Raw genomic sequence first — 21,943 nt, 5'->3', positions numbered from 1 at the left:
CTATGTGTCACGGGTTACATGGTTAAGATATATAAATGAGGCTTTGAATACCAGCATTTCCAACAAAAGTGTATGAAGGTTATGTCCATGCACATGAATGTTGCAACAGCCTCAGTTACTTTTTAGGCACCTAGAGAGATGAATTGTAACTTAAGCTCAAATGCCTTCTCCAGTGGGGTTTGTTTCAGATCTTATGTTTTCGCAGACGCACAGGGGAGGCGGGTCTGCCCAGACTCTTTGCCGTAGAACTGGAACAGAAGTTTGGCTACCATCAAATGCACCATTACATTTGTAGTCACAAGCTTCTGAAAACTCTCCTTAGGGTTTCATTAAAGAGGTATTTTATGAGTATATTTTGTGGTTATATCGAAAAAATAAACCACTGATGCATTCAGCTGAAGGTCACCAGATAACAAGGTCACTCTTTAAGCTGAAACACCTGCGGCCATAGAGCATGGAACACATGGCACTCCTGATCGTTAATGCCGCACTAAAGTATCAGCGTGTTGAGCTGTTAGCGTAATTTTCCATAAAAATCACCGCCTCTGTCTCCTGTCCACCATGATTACTTCCTTAACTCCTTGGTGGTCATTTTCACTGACTGGGGACTGTTTAACACAAAGTCAAATTATGTTAATAGCTCAAACTAGTTAGGTTCTCATTTGCAACCAGTTCTCGATTCTCATCCCTAATGATGTACAAGTCATTAATCAACATCATGCAGCTGACACAGTAATGGCTGTAGACTTTGTTAGTAACATACAGCCTCACTTGGGTAAAAAAAAAAAAAAAAACTATCCCTATTCAATTAGAGTTGAATTATTTTCACAATGTTTTATCTCCAGGTTGCACAACCTGTATGTCTTTGCTGCTGCTTTCAACTCTTCTCTGTCTTCACAGTTTCAAAAGCTGAAATATAACCAGACATCTTCTTGTCAAAGGTTTTTTGTGCCTTCAATGGAGCAGCTCTGCGTCCCGCCATGTTTGTTTTGAGGTACCAGCCAGATGTAGTTGGCTTGTCTCGCAGCACGAGGGTCTACCCACAGGAAAGGGAATATATTTTAGGATTGATATCTGGATTTTATGAATCAATATCTGATCATCAACATGAAAATTAGCATCACTCAGAAAATGTGTTTATGAACCCAGCCCTAACCCCTACATGTTAATGCAGTGGTAATCCCTCCTTGTGCGCCTCAACAAATAATAAAAGTGAAAAAAACATGATTGTGTTGTTATTGAAATATGGATTTTATTTCGACATTACTGACTTGTTATCGCCTAAAAACATTTACAGGCTCAAAAATTACATTCTGTTCTCATAATGCTGCTGCTAATGTGTGACACCAAACAGGTATAAATCCCTCTAAAACCTCTTATGAGAAATCCAAATGGGGTTATTGGGGATTTGAGATTAGCTTGCTGTGTAAAAGGCCATCTAAAGACAAGTTACAGATCCACATAATGTAGAGTCCTCATCCTGGATGTATAGAATCTGCATCATCTTTATTATTCCCTGTGTCCACTTGGTCTTTACTGCATCGTCACCCTGCACATTCCCTCAATATTGATGTGTTTGTTTCATATGATCACTCAGGCAGCAGTTACTATGAAGGCTGCCACAGTTGGACGCATGCAGACAGAACACAAGCACCCGCACATACACACGCCAACACACATATGCTTGGCTGATATTGTCCATACTCATAGCCAATACAAAGCAATCTGGCTGTGTGATTGTATGGCTGGCTGTGTGTTCTGCTTAGCTCAGTCAACACGTTGAATTTAATTTCCTCTCTCTGTCCTTCAGCTGCTAGATTTTTGTTTTCATCCCAGGGTGATATTTCCATTCGTACGTGTGTGTTCAGTTTTTTCAGCCCCATTTCTCTCTCCATCTACTGAATATATTTAAATATATGTTCGTCTCTTCATGTTTGTTTTAGCTGGTGCCCTTTGTGATTGTCTGTTTGTCTGAATCATGTCAGTTTTCCTCCTCATCTGTCTCTCCGTCTTGCTCTGCTCGTCTGTCTGTCACTCTCTCTCTTTTGTACACCCCCGCCCCACCATCACCAAAACCATCAAAACACACACACACACACACACACACACACACACACACACACTCGCATCTCTTTTTCGCGGGCTTCCTTAAATCTCCCCACTGCTGTGAAAAAGTGAGTGACAGCACAATATGCACAGTCCGCAACCGACTGACGGGGATTTTAACCAGATACGTCACAAGTAAAGGGGAAGGGAGAGAGGGAGGGACAGGGGAGAGGAGAGGAGAGGAGAGGAGGAGAGCAAACGAAGAGACAGAGAGAGAGAGAGAGAGAGAGAGAGAGTACAGAGGGATATATTGACTCAAAGCTGGTCTGCATGCTCCTCAGTGTGTGAGAAACAGAGGACGTGAGAGCAGGCAAGATGGAGTGCTGGCACAGATGAAGACTGTCCCTGGGTATGTGTTTTTGTCCCTTTCTATATTTGCGTGTGTGCGCACATGTGGCTGCATGTGTGAGTGTCAGCATGTTTGAGTTTGTGAGCAACATGCTGCAAGTGATCGCTTTCGTGGAGGGGACACAAGCGTTGAATTTGGGGTTTTGTAACATTTATGCTGCACGAGTGAGTAAATGAGAGGAGGGTTATGAAATTGGAGCAAGCTGATTGGGGTCTTTATCTGTGTGTATCCTACTGCATGTATGTGTGGAGGAGAGAGTCAGAGTGCTGTAACTCGGTGTATAGTGAGGAGGGAAGCATGTGCTGTGATGCAAGTTTGGAGCCGAGTTAAGTCTTGCTCTGTTTGAAGATGACCTCAAAGCTGAAGCTGTTGAAGGTGCATATAAACATGTTTGTCATCTATATATAAAGGAAGCTGTCAGTAGGAATCACAGTGTACGAGAGGTTTTGCAGTATTGATGGAAACAAAGTGTATCCACCTAAATTTAAGAATTGTCTCCTTACGTTTTGTAACACCTATAGCTAATTAAACCTGCAGGATTCACCTTTTTGGGGAAGTTTTCTCCTCTAGTGTAACTCCTCTTTTGTCTCCAAAGAAGAATGGAAGTAAATTAGGGTTAAGCCTCTAAAAGTGATTTTATTCATTTTTAGATTAATCCTTTTAAAAATGATCAATTGGCAAAAAATTTCAAGAGTCTTCTGCAGTCAAAACATTCTCCAGCTAATGCAAGTTGTTCTCTGTTTCCAGCTTCAGAAGTAAAAAAGTATCTGCCAAATCTTTTGGACTGTCAGATAACACAATGCATTAGCTTAGAAAGGTGTCAATGAAGCTACAGAAAACCTTCACCATTTCTGAGATTGTACAACCAAACAATGAGTGGAAAAAGGAACAGATTGAGCGATAATGAAAATATCAACCTAATTAGTTTAGCCCTGGAGTTAAGACTTTGATATATGAGCTTTCAGAGCAACACAAGACAAATAACAGGGGACTGAGTAAGCTATTTATTTGTGTCTCCATAACAGATGCATCAATCAAAAACTGAAAGAGCCGGATTATTTGTATTTTGGGATAAAGAATAGACTTACAGGCATGCCATGGAGAAATCACATAGAGTAAGCTGACTCTAAACAGCAGTGGCATGAACATAGCAATACTGTTTAAAAAGGGGGATGACAAGTGACTTGCATCCTCAAACGACCTGCCTGTGTAGCACTTTTTGCATTGGTAATATAGTTGTGTCATACACTTAAAGGTAGAATGAGTAGGATTTTTAGGTTCCAGGTTGTAAACATAACATTGAAATTTGGTCCCTCCTGTCCGGGCCAATGATGATAGAAGCGAACCCCTTCAATGTGTCACTGTGGTCAGTCACCTGTTCAATATAAAGCTAATGGTCTACATGGGGGGTTGTAATTGCATATGGGTGTTTTATCATTTCTCATGGTCATTACGAAAGGTAGAATGTACTTCAAACTGGTTTTATAGCACCTGGGTTTCATTCACTTATCACAACCCAGACACTGATCGTCATCCTCCGGGTTGCACTGCTGTACACAAAGATCTGTCGCCTGTTCTTCAGGAAAGGTGTAATGCTCTGTAAGCTGGTGGTTACAGCACTTAGGTTTCTTTTTACACTATAACAACCCATTCAATATTCATTATCCTGCCTGGCACGGTGCTTTTTACAAAGACTGGACATTTAATATTCATTTGACTCAGAATATTGATTTGGAAATTATTTTCTTCATTTGGATATAGTTCTGATAGAATCTGTTAAATTCTGGACTGCTTTTTTGGGAACATTAAGTGTTGAAAACGTCTTAAAGTGAGCCTGTTTTGCTGATGTGACAACATGAAAACAGTCTGAAATGTTTTTTTTTTCTTTTATTGGCCTTTTTGCTTGTTTTTCCTATGATGGTGAAGAGAGATAAGATGAACAAGAGTGCATAAATTACTTCAGCATCTGATAACCCAATAACTGTCAAAATGTGCCAATGGGCTTATAATCATTTTATGATGAATGGGCTGGACTTCTTTCTGATGATCTGAGTGACAAAATCTGGTCCTTGGATCTGATTTGATCAGGGCCCCAGAAACACAGCGTTCATTGCTGTATTTGATCATTCAGAATCAAGTACTTAACACAGCAAATATGTTTGTAAAAATTCCTGTCCTCAAACTCTGCTTACTGTAATTGACTCAGATGCCAAAAACACACTTTTCAAATGTTAGTGCTAAGACATATCTCAAATACAGCAAAATATGAAAACACAGGCAGAATTTGTCACAGTATCTTCTTGCCTGGCTGTATGTTTGGGTAAGGGCGCTTCAATTTGCCTTGAACAGTTAAATCTGGGACAGCACCAGCAAACAAATGGAAACGCTGTCGTGTCCCAGTTTGAAGTTTGTCCCTGTGATGACTGAAATCAAACTAGATCTTTTAAAAAAAACGCACAGTGGCAAAGTGGGAGTGCGTAAGAGAAGATCTGTTTTTTGTCTCTCTCGATCACTGCAGGGAAAACAGAGAATGATAGCATTTGGCTTAGCGTGGTTAGACTTTGGTAACAGTTATTACACTTCATTTGACAAATATGGTAAAGACTGAGTGAGGCTCCGAGTAGTATTATGTAAATATCGCTCAGGGGGCTTGCAGATGCAAGAGGGAAGAGTGAAAGCCAGAGATAAGGGAAGGATTAGAGGGAAGTGCAGATACACAAGTGACATCACTTGTTCATACTTTACTGCACTACATTTGAATATTAATTCAGAGTGCAGACTTGGTGTGCTGACACGATGTGTGAGTCACACTTGAAGTGCCAAGGATTCTGGCAAATTCTATTTTGGCTTTTGAAAAGTCAGGTTTGCATCAGCTGATGGGAGAAGACGCATATTTCAGTTTTCTCTAGGAGGCTTTAGATGTGCCGTGAATTTCAACATATTGCCAACATAAACTCACCATGAATAGAGCTGACCCCTGCTGCTGCTGCTGCTGCTGCTGCTGCCATACAGTCTAACAATGAGAGGAGAGTTAGACTCAGGATATGACTGCTCTGTTTTTTTCTCCCAGTTGTGAGCCTCTCGTCCCTCCCCTCTGCTATGATCCCAGCTTCTTTTTGTCCATCCTTATTTATTTGTTTCTCTCTCCGTCTTACCCCTTCATTTTCATCCCACAGCCCTGTTCAACAGTCCACATGAGCGTCTCCAAACCCCCTCCGCCCCCCTCCACCACCCACCTCGTCATCCCTCCCTCTTCCACCTCCATCCCTTCCTCGTCCGCCACCTCCCCCTCGGCAACGCCCCACTCCACCGCCCTCCCCCCTCCCTCGCCGGTCAAGATCTCTATGCAGGAGCACTTTGCCATCAACGTGTGCCCGGGCCCCATCCTCCCCATCCCGCAGATCTCAGACTTTTTCCCGCGTTTCCACGACTACCCCTGCACGCCCCCGCCTCCGAGGGAGAAGAAGATCCTAAAAGAGGAGACGTTCAACGGGGAGACAGTTGGAGGGTACAAGGATGGGGAGAGGAGGGAGAGCCACGATGGAGAGAGGGAGGAGGCTGTCGACTCAGATGACGATGACAGTGAGTGAAGAAAAGAAAAGGGAACAAACTTTAAGATGGAAGAGTTGTGTTCAGTGCCATTTATTGGCTTCTGTATTTATTCATTAGTGAATTACAAGGCAATGCAGCAGAAAAATAACACATCCAATTTCAAGAACCTTTCCTCGTCATCTCTTTTGCTGAACTCAAAATGAGATACTGCAGTTTCCCCAGAAGCACAACATATGCTAGCAGAGTAAATGTGGAGTCAAGCATTTTGCCAAAAGTGTGTGTCACTCCCGCTTTGTGTGACACGGCGCCGCCAATGATTTATTGGACATTGTTGCAAAAAGCGGGACTCGGCCTGCAAGTTTCTGCTCATTCCCAAACAGTAATCAAACAAGACAGATCAATTCATATTAGGCACCGGCGTGTTTTTAAGAGGCCATCTGCTACAAATATGACTCAGAGCTTGTGAGCGTGTGTGCGATTGAGTGTGTTTGTCCCTTCACCTGCAGTAATTGCTGTTGTTTGTGCGTTTTATTTTTTCAGCCTACCTGGGAACATTAGAGTTCAATCTGCTCTTTGATCAGGAGAACAACTGTCTTCATTGTACTATTCACAAGGCGAAGGTATGCATTCTTTCAACATCTCTTTCATATAATCAGAACTCTGTCTGTCTGTTTGCCTATATGTGTGCTTTTGTGTGTGGTTGCATAATCCTCCTTGAAGGCCCAATAAAAACAATTTCTTGTAATGCTTTTAAGTTGGCACAAGACATCAGACGGCTTTTTCCTAAAGTAGTGCGTCTGCCGCACACCCTCAGCAGCTTGTCAATTCAAAACAAAATCATCCCATTGCTCCATTTAGTGTTGGGGATGTTGCTTCTACTGCTGCTGCTTTGGATACATTTGGTATGTCCATCGCACAAGGACACCAGCCTTGCATTACACATTGTGTACTGTCACATGATGTTAATTATGTAAAGCTCATTGAATGGTTCCCCTGAGGACAACACAAAGGAGTCTAGAAGGGGAGAAAAGAGCAGCATGCAAAGAAACATCCAGAGGCACTTTACAGTCTTAACTACAGTATATGAAGTCTGTGGTACTCATTCTAACCCTCTCAGCTGTGTGAAGTGTTTGAGGCCATGATGATGTCACTTTTAACACAATATGTGAGTGTGTATCTTTGTGTGTTTCTGCTCCTGTCAACAGGGACTGAAAGCCATGGATTCCAATGGGCTGGCAGATCCATACGTCAAGCTTCATCTTCTCCCCGGGGCTAGCAAGGTCATTACTCCAACCTTACCTCAGCCGCAATTAATGTAACATGCTACCACACAGCACTGTTCCACATACTGATACTGCCTCAGGGAAAGTCTCACAGCACACAGAAACTTCAAGAAGATTTAGCTGAAAATAGGAAACTTTTTATTCATTATTCAACTAAAGAAAACAAACAAAAGATGCTCTTCAACTTCTGGTAAATAGAAGCCTCAAATTTTTGGTTTCTGTCAGTTAAACAATGAATAAAAAACAGATGTTGTTTTGAGCGGTTCGGCAAAATAAATTACAGTTGGTTGGTGCTTTATTTGATCCCACAATGCTGTTGTTGACAAGGGCACAAAAGAGGCACATCAAACCCTATAAAACTTTTGATATCTGACAGTGTCTTATTTTCATTTTCTGTTTTTTATTTTAGTTAATCACTTTTACTTTTAGTATGTCACATCAACTAGTTTATAATAACAATTCAAATTTGTCACATAGTCTCACATGTCCCTGCCATGTAAAGTGCCCATCAGTGTTAACTAACTACATTTCTACCCATTCACACTCCGCTGGCTGTGCCATCAGGAGCAATTTTGGGTGTAGTGTATTGTCCAAGGACACTTACGTATGTGATTACGGGAGGTGGGATCAAACTACCAACTTTCTGAGATGGCCGACTCTACGACTGGGACAAAGCCACTTCTTGTAATTAGTTTGATCCAGTAGTTACAGGATGAGATCCAAAAAGAAGTTATAGTATTCCCGCTGTTTCCTCCTTCATATGAGCATCTTGTCTCAATTAAAGTGGGATGATGACCATCGTTCAGTTTTGACGCTGACCTTAAAGTAGTGACAGGCTATCATTTGCTTTTATTGACTGCATAACAGGAGATATTGATCAGTTGTCTTTTTTCCAAGAAAAACCCCATGCTCCCGCTGTTTAGTGTTTATCTGCACATTTGGGCTCATGTGGAGAACTAGGAACCATCAAGGAGGTTGTTGCCAAGAAATGTCCTGAACATAGCAAAATAAGAAAATCTAGGCAGAGGGCCTGGGTGTCTCCTACGTGTTCTTGCTTCAAGGTACTTGTATATAAAGTAAATATCTATATCCCTATTAAATATATAAAAATTGAAGAGCTCTTGCAGAAACTGGTGTGGTTTCAAGCTGTTGAGCAGGGCACACTGCGGTTGCTTACTGCTCAATGCGGTCTGTCCACTGCTCTGCTTTATCAGGCACAAACACGTTCTGGTCTGCTGCACCGCTCTTGCCTTGTTTTTAGCTCAAGCAGCGGAGGATGATACGATTTTGCCACAATATAACAACCTTTATCTATGTCAAAATGCAACCTGTTGTCGGCCATTTTGGCTCAAGGTTGAGAGGAAACAAGGTTACGATAAGTGCGGGGAGGACGCTGAGCAAAGATAGGGTTGAACGAGGCAACTGTCTGAGGTCTAAGGTGCTAACAATGACAACGTCTGGGGGCTTTTTTTGTGTCCTCCAGCCTTCCTCCTCTGTCTTCCCCTCATGTTGTTATCACTCTCCTTTCCCCACTTTCCGCCCATATCTCTGTCTATATCTCACATCCGCCTGTGACCCTCTTTGACCTTGAAATACCAACAGTGTGAGGAGAGAGAAGGGAGACAACTGAAAGGGAGAAGAGAGAGAGAGAGGGAGAGAGTGGAGAAAGAAAGGGAGGGAGGGAGAGATAGATGAGGGGAGGACAGCAGCAGGTGGTTGTCATGGAAACAGGGAGGATTGTTACACGGCTCACGTCAACAGGCGAGTGTTGATGGGGGGGAGAGGGGTGGTAGAGGTGGTGGTGGTGGTGGTTGGTGAGGGGGGGTGCTGAGAAAGCGTCAATGAGTAGGTAAGTACCCATGAACAGCCGTGTGTTAAATACCCACCAGACTTGGGCCGCGTCACTTGAAAAAGGTGGGAGCGTTCGCATGTAGAGGTGAGGATGACGGACGCGCCGTCACACACCAACTCTTGTCCGCATTCAGACTCAGCATGTGAGCATTACAATGAATAATACAGAACACAAAAGGTTTCAGTTTCTGCAAGATTGAGTCGTCAAAATAGAGAGAGCAAAGGCACACAATGAAGTCCCCGCTCATTTCCCTTCCCTCTCAGCCCTCGCATCCTCCAGCGCACGCTCTCTAACCCGTACACAGTCAGGCATGCTGTCTTGTGATGTCAAACACACACACACTGGAACACATATACGCATATGACCTTGCAGACACATGCTAAGGCTTTAGTCACAGTCACACAGTGATGCCCTAGTCATCCGTCTCTCCCTCTCTATCACTCCCTCTCGCATTCTCACACACAAACATGCACGGACACAATAGCTGCAGGTGTCTGTGTGTGTTCATTGCTATTTTTTCCCCCTCCATTCCTAATTGAGGTGCATGGGAAATTCACTCGCGGTCCGACTTCCTGATCCACATCCACATCCACAGCTCTGGGAAAAAGGGAATCAAGAGAAAAGGAAGTGGAAAATGCATAAGATCCGTGCAGACAGATGGAGAAAAAGGAGGTAGAGTGTGATGGACAGATGGAGGACTACAGATAAAACATTTAGAAACAGATGCAAAAGCACAAGTGCAGAGGGAAAATGGAGCTAGGGAGTGACAGAGGGCAGGAAGAGGGAACGGATGTTTTGAGTGTTTGTAGATGTAGCATGAAAGAAATGTGCTTAGAAAACCAACCCAATTCAGTCAATGATGGATGATGATTAGTTGTGAAATAGTTGCTGTGTGGAGTTGTTGCTGGCACACATGGATCTGTGAAACCCCTCAAGTCATGACTCTGCCTGTACACAGCTCCACCTGCACATTAATGAATCAAACAAATGACATGAATCAAAAAACATTTGTTCCCTTCATGGAACAAGCTCTTGGGGGGGCCAACTCTTGAAGATAAGCCAAAAGTTTCGAGCTGAAAATGGAGATTAAAAAGAGGACAGCAATAGGAGAAAAGAGTGGGAGAGGGAAAGCAGCACAGGCAGAACAATGGGATGTGGGGACAAAAACAGACCAAGGAAAGAAGATGGAAAGGACGGTTCAGGATCAGGCCCTGAGGCACTAGCAAGAGGCTGACTGTGTCAGAAAGGAAAAAAGAGAGAGCAAGAGATGAGGTGTTTATCTGCAAAGCCTCAGACACCAGCAGGACTATTTGGAAAGAAAAACATCTTCACAAGCTGCAAATATGCAGTCTCTCTGTATAATTATGCATAACCACCAGTAGTGGAAGATCCTTCACTCAAATAAATTAAGGCAGAAATACCATAAAAGTACTCAGCTGCAAGGAAAGGTCTGTGTATGAAATGTACTTACTGAAAATATCAAATAGAAAGTTATCAGTATGCAGTACGCAGGCTCTGTGTCAGCCTTATATTATAAAATTTGTAAATGGTGCATTACATTTCCCTCATGCTGAAGAGAGGGACGTCTACACTACCTTGCGCCAGCTGCCCAGACAAATAAATGGATGGGTTGATGCATGAAAATGTGTGCAGCATTTCAATGTTACTGGTAGATGTGGAGATATACCTCACCGCTCTAAATACTGCTGGAAATTTTAGAAGGCTGACAAAACCCATGCATTTTTCTTGCTGTCAGCGAACTCCTTGAAAAGACCAAAATTAGCAATATGTCAGTCCTTCTCTCTCGATTCTTCCAGACTTCTCCTGAGCAGATCTGTGGCACACAGCCCTCAGCAGATTTATTCCTACAAAAGATGTAAATCTTTAAAAATGGGTCATTCCTTTAAAAAAAGATAGAGAACCCCCTTAAAGAACCAGCGTGAAGATTTAGGGAGATCTGTTGGTAGAAACAAAATAAAATATTCATAGGGATGTTTCTACTCGTGTAAAACCACCTGAAATATGAAATGTTGGGGGTTTGCTTTTAACCTAGAATAGGCTCATATCACGAGAGGCTGTCAGACCCTCTTCTTAAGAGTCTGCCACGTTGCATCGCTATGACTTTTTAATAGCACAGATCCCAAACACTGGCTCCAGAGAAAGCCTTTTTCATTTTCCCCTAATTTAACACTCTCTGTATGCTCTCCTACACATTTGGAAGGAAATGGTGAAAATAAGAGGTTTGCACTTGGTTGGAATCTGCAACCACATCACTACATGCTACTAAATCCTTAAAGCTAGTCCTTTAAAGCAAGTGTAGTGGGAGCAGTGCTCCTTGTCCTGGTTTTTCATTGTTGGCCTTGAATGCAGCCTCTTGGAAGTAGGTCAACAATGAAAAACCAAGACTAGGAGCACTGCTCCCACTACACAAGGAATAGTTGTCTTCATTTAATTCAAGAGCATTTCCTGGAAACATTACTGTTTGAAACTATTACCAAACATTTCAGGCTTCTTGTTTCTTTTATGCCTCCCAAAAATTTATTATGATTTTCTGAATGGTTTATGGATCCAACTGGCTAATCAATATTACTGTGGTAAAGCTTTACTGGAGAGAGAAATTCTAATGTGTAGCACGTCTACTAGGCTAGCCATGCCTGGCTCGTATTTATGATTGTTTGATTTGTCTGTGAGTGTAGAGGAATTAGGATTATTGTTGGCTAATCCCGGAGAAAATACAGTTGGAAGTGAAGTGGAGACCGATTATTTCAAGTCTGCTAAGAGTCTGCTGCGTTCCTCAAGCTCTCTTGGCTTTAGTCTTACAAGTAAACATTTGTGGTCAGCCACCACAGTTTGAGTTACATTCTGTCCTTTTCGGGCAAATGCAAGGATAAACTAGTTAATTTACCATCTAATCCAGATGCTCCAGAACACCAACATGGTGGCAGCCGACATTGCTCACCAAGGCTTCATATAAGCAATAGGGAAACCTGTGTGTGTCGTCTGGGTGGCAGGTTCCTTATTTATACAATGTGTGGACCAGCCCATATGTTTTCGGTGATCTTAGAGCCGACAGCATAATCGGCATAACAGAATACTCCCCCCAGGGGGGTCATCAAGAAACACTCACCATGACCTGAAAGAAGGAACTCAACTGTCTGTCATCCTGGGGCTTCATCCTGACACATTCCACACACTTGTCCTTGTGGGTTACTTTGGGCAGTTGTCACTGTCATGTTGTGTTTCTCAGATGTGCCCTGTGATTTCTTTGTGTCTGATTTCTATGGAAGAGTCTGTAGCTCCTGATTAGAGCTATTTCCTACTGGCTCTTATCAGGAACAACATTTTCACAGCAGCTCCCATCAATACCTTTTACCACCGGTAATTCACCCTGCATGTACAGAGTGCTCCCTTCAAAGTCTTCTGGGAGGGATTTCCGGAACTAGAGCATTGTTTTAACTGAAGCTCCCTGTCCCCCGTGGACAACATCTGTTAAAGGTGAATGTATCTGTATCAGAGGTCAACACAACTGACATAGGAGTGGGTGTTTTTCACACCTATGCAATCTTCTCTTCTATCTTCCCACATCTATCCCCAGCATCAGCAATAGTGAACTGATGGCCCGGAAGTAGCAGAGGCACTGGAGACTGGGGTTATAGGTCTGGATGGACATTTAGAATCTGGAATACATGTGCACAGCTGAGCATCGGAACTCCTGACAGCCTTGGTGAGATTAAACTTCTGAGTTCCCACACAGTCTTTAGGAACAAAAAGTAGGGTACCTTTCATGTAAGTTTTGTTCTGAGGACACATTTTCAGAGCCTGTGGATACTAAAGTTAAAGCAGTTACACATGAACATCTTGTGGTTGTCCCATAATTCCATTTTGGAATTCTGCCAGGTGACAATTAGTGGGGGCACTCCTCAAGCTGCACTCTTACTCAAGTGTTGGCTGGTTCTCCTTGTAAAGTTTCTGTTGGGCTTTGATCGAACAAGGTTGAGAGCTCATTCTGCTACTGGCTGTTCCTCATAAGTCCTGGGCCCTTTCCTGAACCTGTATGTAACTACTAAAGAAAGAAGTACACTGAAAATTCAACATGCTTTCCATCAACATCTCCACTAAGACAGTCACTGACCCAGTTTACAGTCCTTGTATTTAAAAGAGTTTTGCAGTCTTAGGACACAATATCAGCCCTTTCTCTATGTTTCAACTGTAGTCCATTGAGCGACCAAGGTGTATGAATCTGTAGAGATCGACTACTCTGTAGCCTAGGGCATGTCCACTCACAGCCTTACTGCTCTATCTAAACCACAGCTTTAGGTAAATTATGCACACAACATAATACCTTTCCAATAACACAAGAGAGGTACCCCTCGACTTCTTCAGAGAACAGAGGATTTACTGGAAGTCTGTCCTCCTTTATGTCTTTGCCATAGTATTGAAGCCATTCTCTCCATCAGCCTGAACACCTGTTTGCTAGCTGGTTGCTTTACTTGAGGATTTTGCCCCCAGCCTGCCGAGTATTGATTTGTTTGCTTGTGACCTTGAGTTTACTTGATCTTTTTACTTTCATTGCACATGCAAGTGAAATGTACTTGGACTAAATCTTTGATGTTTTCACAACTCTGATTAATGATTTTAATAGATGTAATGCTCCTTTTTGAAAGATGTCTTGTGAAGCTATGATACACAGGAGCTCTCAGTGTTGGGATGGCCCAAACCCTACATTTCAAATAATGGCCGCTGTTTCTTAGAATTCCATTTGTGTGTGAGTGCTCACAGGAGGTGCAATACTTTAATACATTTTTTTTAAGATTAACAAGAAGAGTCATGGGGGGTGTATTTCAGTAAGCCAAAGAAACATAGATTAACTGTACTTTTATTTATTGTAAGTTTTGGTCTTTAATAGGGATTTGTCGAATTTTAAGAAAAAAAATTTACACATTGATAATTGCTCTTAATTGTATCTCCTTTCTTTGTGTAAAACTGAGTATATGTATATCACCACACCAGCCGCTCTTTTAGGTCTTCTTCTTCCATTCACCTCACTACACCAGCTGCCTGCTTGACCACCTGCTTGGGGTCCAGAGCCTTCAACCACTCTGCCCTCCGCTTCAGGAACTCCCTCCCAACAGACATCCAAAACATCAACTCCTTTCCCATTTTAAATCTGGAAACACATCCTTTTAAACTGTGATTACACCTCTTCACTGCAATGTATCTTATCCTGCTATTTTTACACTGCATCATGTCTTGTTTTTTTTATCAGACACATTTTTATATCGTTCTTTTTTCAAAACTCTGTCCTGTATGGTAACCTTGAGTGCTCTGAGAGGCGACTTTAAATAAAATGTATTATTATTATTATTATTATTATTATTATGATTATTAATATCGTTATTATTATTATTATTATTATTATTATTATTATTATTATTATTATTATTATTATTGTTATTATATTGCAGTGAAGTAGAAGTACACTTGGATACAATTATAACTAAAGTGAAGTAAATATACCTCAAAATTATATCTACAGTATATGAATTAATATTCCAACCACTGCTAGCCTCTCCTGCAGCTCGGAAAAGCCAATTAGCTTGGACTTTTAGCTCGAGGAGGTTCAATTATTTTATATTATTTGACAAGGGTGTGTAAAGGGCTTCAGCATTTGAGCCTGAGCTTTTGAAAATGTGTAGTGCAGGAATTTATATATCTGTGGAGCCAGTAAGAAGCATTTTAATGGAATGCAAGCTCAATATCTTGGAGGGGTTATACACATTACAATATAAACATGAGAAAATCCAAATAAAAAACCCAAACAAGATGAACAAATCCTTAAGGCAACTTTAGAAATGAGGCAGCAAGTGGCTGCAAACTTTATTTATGGATGGTGAAGCTATTCAGGGCTCGTGGGCATTTCCTCTCTTAGAAAGCTTTAATTTTTCATGCTGAGTGTGTTGTGCAGTTTAATTGGCTGCTGTGTGTTTGAAACACAGTGCTTGTTTTTGAGGTCTGGCTCGTGCTAATGTGCTGTCTTATCAAGTTGAGGAGCAGACAGACGGACAGGTGAGGCGAGAGAAGCCTTGCGTCCTCTCACTCTCCTCTACAAAGTAGTCAGCAGATGTCTGCTATTTCCTGAGGGACAGAGATAAATGATGTTTCTCCACTCCTTCTCTCCCTCGCTCTCTCTCCCCCTTCCTTCTTTCTTGATCTTTTGGTGTCCCTCATTTTCTTCTTTTTCATGATCTTTCATTCTCTTTCTCTCATTCTGATCTGACGAGCTTGCTCTCTCACCCTTAAAACATTGTTCATTCCTCTTTTCTTCTTTTGATCAGTCCCTTCCTGTAATTTTCTCTCATATCTTTTTCCTTTTTGATCTCCTCAGGCAAACAAGCTACGCACAAAAACCTTGAAGAATACGCTGAACCCAGTGTGGAATGAAACTCTGATTTATCACGGCATCACAGCAGCCGACATGACCACCAAAACGCTCAGGTAGGTGTTCAGCGCTGAATGCAGCAATTAGCACTAGACAGCACAATGACCAGTTTATTATGTAGAGGATGGAGATCCATGCCTCATAATCCTCCAGTGAACTGCCAGCAGCGGTCTATGCTTCCCAGTGGGCTTTTCCAGGTAATTCATTATTACAGCTAGACGAGGCCAGCCAACTGTTCCACTGGCTGTTGCTGCAGTAACTTGCTCAGGTGCCGGCTGTGCCGGTGAGTCTCCGCCCCCACTCCCTCCTGCTGTGCTCTCCATACAGACTGATTGAGGTCAAGCGTAGCCATCTTGGCCCAAAAAGCTGTGACACACTCGTGTCATCCTCCATGTGTGAGTGGATTCAGACACAGAGCCTTACATGTGTTTTGTTATTGAACGTGTGCGCTGCTTACAATCAGTGTCAGTTTGCTCAGCGGATTCATAATAGGCCTGGATGTTATTGTTTATCCTGTGGAAACAGAAGCACATACACAGTCTAATGTTTGCACCCACCTACAAACAAACACACTCCATGTACACGCACACACACACACACACACACACACACACACACACACACACACACACACACACACACACACACACACACACACACACGAGTCTCATCTTCATCCCTTACACAAATGCAGGCAGTCAAGTGTGTGCTTATTCTCTTGTGTGTGTTTCAAGGACAATAACAGGCAGGAAAGAACATGCATGGCCCCTCCTCTGTACGTAGAGAAAAACACTCTCTCTCTCACACACACACACACACACACACACTTGCAAACAACACATATCCTTGAGCTTTTGAGAACACACTCAATAGAAGAAAACGTTTATTTTTTCCTCCCTAAACATGGACACATCCGCACACAAACATCAGCTCGAGGAGGGACCCTTCAAACTAGAGGAAAACCCACCTGACCTCTGTCCAAGGACATAGCCAACAGATACAAACCAGCACGGGGGCTCTGGGAAGCCAAAAAACGAGGAGGAGGAGTGTGACCAGTGTCGGGCGAGAGATGAAGAGAGGGAGAGAAAGAGAGAAGTGACTGCCAAGATCAACAAAGAGAGCAAGAGGGAGAGCGTGAATGATGTCAAGTGACAGATAAGGCAGTGTGGAAGAGGAGAATAGGGAGTGCAAGATTGAGGAGGACAACGGAACAGAGGGATGGAGAGGATCCATGGGTCAACTAAAAGAGGGAGTGTGGTGAAATGGATCAAATGATGAATGAGGAAATTCACTTAGCTAAGTAAAAAAGGAGGGAGTGATTGGGGGGGTTTACTGAAAGGGGAGCCAAAAAACAAAATTTTGAGGGGAGTGGAAAAATGTGAGACTGCAAGTGAATGAAACGTCGTCTGACAGCGAGGAAAGGGGAGAAAGTGAAACACAGACAAGAGGAAGAAAATGTGCTCAAAGTCTCTCTGGATGTGTTCATGCGCCAGCATGGTACTTCAGCCAATAGACATACTTAGTTCTCATTACTCAACAGAAAGTGGCGAACAGTCAGAGAATTGAGAAAACACAGGGATCCCTGGAGAGATGTTTACTCACTTGGTTTCTGCCCTGCTGCATGCTGCTCTGCTGCTCCCAGCATGGTGCAGAGGAAGAGATACTGTACTCTTTAATCCCTGCGCTCATTGCACTGCGAGGCGGGAAGACTTTGTCCAGACTCAGCCTCCCTGTAGACCCACCTAAGGGGTTTGACAATGCATAGGGTATAGATACTCTTGCCTATACTGCAGTAAGAGCCAACTCATTCCAGTTCACATTTACATGTTTCGAATGTTTGAGAACACGACTGTTTAGAAAGATGGATTTCACTCCTGATGTATTTTTCTACATCTGTCATGGCGGTGTAATAATCCTCACCGATAATACTCCAACAAACAAAAGTTTATAAGAGATCCCAGGACCAATCAGCTGTCTCTTGATTACAATGTATCCTATGAGATTGACTGCCAAAGTTTTGAGGGCTCCCATTGTTAGATGACAACCCAACTAACGACTTGAAACGCAAGAATGAAGTTGTAGTTGACGGACACAATTGGCAGCTGGACTGATATCAAAACTTCGTTGCAAGTGTCTGTTTATCGTGATACAACAAATGGCAGAATCAAGAGTAATGCAGTACAGTCTATGTTCTGCGTGTTTAGCTGTCCATATGGACTGTTTTCCTGTGTGCAATCATTGCCTGCAGTAATTATAGTGGACGTTTCAACTTGAACAACAAACAGACATCAGAAAGCTTTTTTTACTACAACTCGCATTCTTCGCCTACAGATTCTGTATTTATATAAAGAATCTGTTCAGGGATTATTTTCTTATTGCCAATTACAACTGAAGAGCAACTGACGAGCCTTTCAGCAGTGCAGCGAAACAAACTTTTAAAGAAACTAGTTTTTGAAGAAGTCAGTCAAAAGTACTCTTTGATTCAGCACTGTTTTTTCTTACTCAACAGCAGGCTCCAGCTAATTTGGTTACCTTGGTTAGGAGTTACGGAGGATATGCATAAGTCTCCATTGTTGTTTTGTTGGCACATTTATGTTTAAACGGTTGTGTTGTTTGCAATAGAAAGCCTGCACTATGACGCTGTGACAGTAGGAAATGTTTGTTGTGCAGAAGACTGACTTCATACAACTCTGGCATCATGTTGAGAGTGAAAATTATAAATGTGCTGACCTATGAATGCATGATCCCCTGAGAGCTTCCTGTTCTTAATTACACAAGCTTGTTTGGTAATGACTGGTTCTGCTTTGACTGCCATGACCAATAAAAACAACTGTAAACAGAGCAGCATTGATCATAAACAGGATAGATAATGGTGCTGGATGTCATGACAGTCTCAGGAATCATCTTTAAGTACTTTCAAATAGTTTGGTTCTTCAGCCCACATCGAACACTTTGATGAAGTGCAGTCACAAACATTTGAGTCATAAAGAAATGTTAGGTGTGAAGCTTTTTCTACTGCACAAGTTTTTTCAGGGATGACAAATGCTGTTAAAATGACACACGGTGCAAAAGGAGAAGTTTGGTTTTATAATTATTAATTCATTTTTTTGCTATGCTATTGCTCATTAGCAGCTACAATGATTATATAAAGCCATTATGCCATGACAAAATGCACTTAAAGAGGAAGGGACGGCTCAATAAAAGCTGGTTATGAAGAGGTCTGGAGAAAATCGTGCTTTTAACAACCTTATTCCTCAGTGTACAAACTTTATCTCAGAGGCCCACTGGAGGTCCAAACTGCTATTAACAATGAGCCAGCTGAATAAACGAATAACTTATGTCTTAAATCCGGACTTCACGGATGATTTAAGACCCAGCAATGTTTTTAGGTACACCTGCTACGTCTCTGACAAATTAACATCTGAAAAGACGCAGTAAACTCACTACCCATGTGTCCCAGGAACTCATCGCGTGTTTCCCATGCAGAGTGATGCATTTGAAATATAGCTATCAGTGGAGCATGAGTTTGGCTGCTTGAGTTCAAGCCCTCTTTTCTCAAAAGCCCAGAATCTTTCAAGTTGTGAATAAAGCTCAGTCTCTCTGACAGACTTGGGTTTGAAATAAAGTTTCATTAATGAGTAAACATTGCCATCTGTTGTTACATCCTAGTTTACATATGTTCATCTCTGGTAAATTGTTGTCTCGTGTATGAGTATAAGTGTTCCATACAAACATTTTCCCTCGGTCAGCTATGACTTTTTTTTTTTTGGTCAGTGTATGTGCATGTAGCAGAGGGACAATGAGGTGTTAATGGATTATTTTTGGCCAGCTAACATTGCCTCCCTACTGTTAGCTGCGGTTAGCTCACACACTACGATAGTCCACTTAACTTTTTGCAGAGCTGTTCTCATGGGAGCGAGAGGGCGATCAGCAAATGTGAGTACACAGAGAGAAATCACTGCACCCAGGGCACTCGGTGCGTTTGTTCTGGTGTATGATTAGCTGCTCCAACAGCAACTACTGGAACATTTTAGCCTGTACTGTTCTGCAAGGTGCTGGTGTTACTGATCCAGCCAGCTAATCATATACATATCATTCAAATCGACCTTGAAGTTAAGTTGTTAAGTCACTACAGGAAAGGCTTGGTGTTTAAGAGGTGAGGCAATGGCAACATTGTTGCAATGTAATACGTTCAATGTAGCGAATTTAAGCTAACGTTAGGGAAAGATGAGACCGCTGGAGATATAGCGTTAATGTTACCTACATCAGGGGTTCCCAAAGTGTGGGTGTCGTGACTTCCTGGGGGGTCGCGAGACGCAAATGGGCAGTCGTGAGATGTCTTCCAGAATGTTTTTATTTTTTAAGTTATCTAAAAATAGTAAATGTTATCCATCATAGTAAAAAATATCAAAAATAGTTGCTAACCTTGAAATATAACCTTGAAAATAGAAAATGTAATGAGTTTTCTGCCTTTCGTTTTGCCAGATGACTCCTAAGTTTAGGGTTAGTGAACAGTTAATTATCAAAAGCATCAGTAGAAGTAAGTTAAATCATAACGTTACAGGAAACACATCCACATGCTCATATAGGTAGGTTCATTTTCTCCAGACCAGCTAAATGAAGCCACATTAAATCACTTTGAGGGACAGTGGGTGTCACAAGTCTTTGCACCTATATTTTGGGGGTCGCAAGCTGAAAAGTTTGGGAACCCCTGACCTACATGACCAAACTAAGGTTGTTGTAATACAGCTATTACATGTTGCAGTATAGCCAACATTTTCACCATATATATTACAAAACTATGAAAAAAGACTAAATGTAAAGAAAACTGGATTCCTTGGGCTCTGCCATTTCTATAATAACTCACAACTCATGAAATCAAAGGAAATTACACTGTTGTGAATACCTCTACTAGATGAGGCAGCACTGGTCACACAGGTAACTAGAAAATAGACGCTCGTCAGATGATCATGATGGAGACAGAGAAGCTCATTTTTGGGTAGTTTGCCTATTTATCCCAGTAGGTTCCTTGTTAGTTTCAAGAAACATAAACTTTGTTTGAAACGCATCAAATTTCACAGGGATCCACTGAAATAACTATCCAATGGTCCAGGGACTCACTACATTGAAAAGCTATCAACATCAACTAATTCTGCAATTGATGCAGCAGCTTAGGTCTGCGTGATAAACCATGAGTGAAAAACCTGTGGACCTGGAATGAATTTCAAATAAACTCGGTCTTGAAAGGTTATGAAGTCTGTTACTGAATCTAAGTATTTTAATTATATCTTCAAAATGGAACTCTTTACATCGCTACCATCTGCTTGTTTCATGACTGATGATGTGTGCTGTCTTTAATTTCTTGAAAACACCCCCAACTTTAGAAAACTGCTCTGTGGGCGAGAGGGTTTATCAATCTCCTCTGAAGCCAGAAGATGAGACCAGTTGAGTGGCCCTCCAGACTGTTTTATTGCAGTGAGGTCGACATAGTTTGAAATTACGCCATAATTCATCAGCAGTGTCAGCAGTCTTCCTCTGCCTTTTGGCAACTTTATAATTATTTAGAGAGCAGTGACGATGATAATGTTGTGCCTCGATCCTTCCTCTTATTTAGATGACACAGCATATTTTCATGCTTAATGCACCAAAAAGTGAAGGAATTGTTTTTCTTTGACATTTGGATGAAACTCATCTCTGAGACTCCTTGTGGCTTTTATGACTAAAAGGAATATCAGGCAGCAAGTTAACAGAGAGGAGATGGAGCGTGCGGAGGTGTTGTGATGAGAGGTGGCATCGAGATATTTAATGTGTGCTTGTGTGTGTGTGTGTGTTAAAGGACTACCAACATGATGTCAGTGCCAGGTCTAGTCACACTCAATTTCTCTCCTCTATCTCTCCGTCCCTCTGTCAGGCTTTGTAATAGACTGTCCTGTGCTGTGGGGAGATGGGGATAAATCTAGGACCTGATTTGGTATTGGATGGAGGGCGAATGAGATTGGCTACAGGATGCCTCCGGTGGCGAGATGGATGGTTGGGTACTGATACAGTCAAAATATAATCTTTCATTAGGTGTTACATATCAGAGTGAGATTGATATTTTGATTGGGTTCCTTGGTTTTGTTTCCATGGTAGTAGTATTGTTGTATGGATGAAAATGTGAATTGATTGTTTTATCATTGTCAAGAATAAAAAAAAATGAAAATCTTAACATACTGAATGAATTGCCATGAATTATAAACAGAGATTCATGATCCCAGGAGGATGTATCCTTGTGACTTTAGTGATCTTTTTCACTTTGTTCCTCATGCCATGATGAGGCTGATATTTCAATTATTTAATTCAACCAGTGGAGGTATTGCTAT

General features: G+C 41.9%; 1 protein-coding gene across 2 annotated transcripts in view; it reads left to right on the top strand.

Annotated features, from left to right (window-relative positions):
• doc2d (double C2-like domains, delta) overlaps nt 1-21,943 on the top strand; it is a 99,170-nt gene that overhangs the window by 48,850 nt on the left and 28,377 nt on the right. The window contains exons 1-5 of one of the 2 annotated variants that reach the window (XM_034686859.1): nt 2,216-2,455; nt 5,632-6,037; nt 6,548-6,627; nt 7,213-7,287; nt 15,528-15,637. In XM_034686859.1, the coding sequence (XP_034542750.1) occupies nt 5,650-6,037; nt 6,548-6,627; nt 7,213-7,287; nt 15,528-15,637 (653 nt within the window). In that variant the 5' untranslated portion in view covers nt 2,216-2,455; nt 5,632-5,649. Of the gene's footprint in view, nt 1-2,215; nt 2,456-5,631; nt 6,038-6,547; nt 6,628-7,212; nt 7,288-15,527; nt 15,638-21,943 lie in introns of those variants that run through there. The other variant, XM_034686858.1, reaches the window with a different exon arrangement.

Source organism: Notolabrus celidotus, chromosome 7, assembly GCF_009762535.1.
Source record: "Notolabrus celidotus isolate fNotCel1 chromosome 7, fNotCel1.pri, whole genome shotgun sequence".
Taxonomy (NCBI): Eukaryota; Metazoa; Chordata; class Actinopteri; order Labriformes; family Labridae; genus Notolabrus; species Notolabrus celidotus.
Note: the sequence above shows the minus strand (reverse complement) of the source record. Positions and strands in the feature narration are given on the sequence as shown.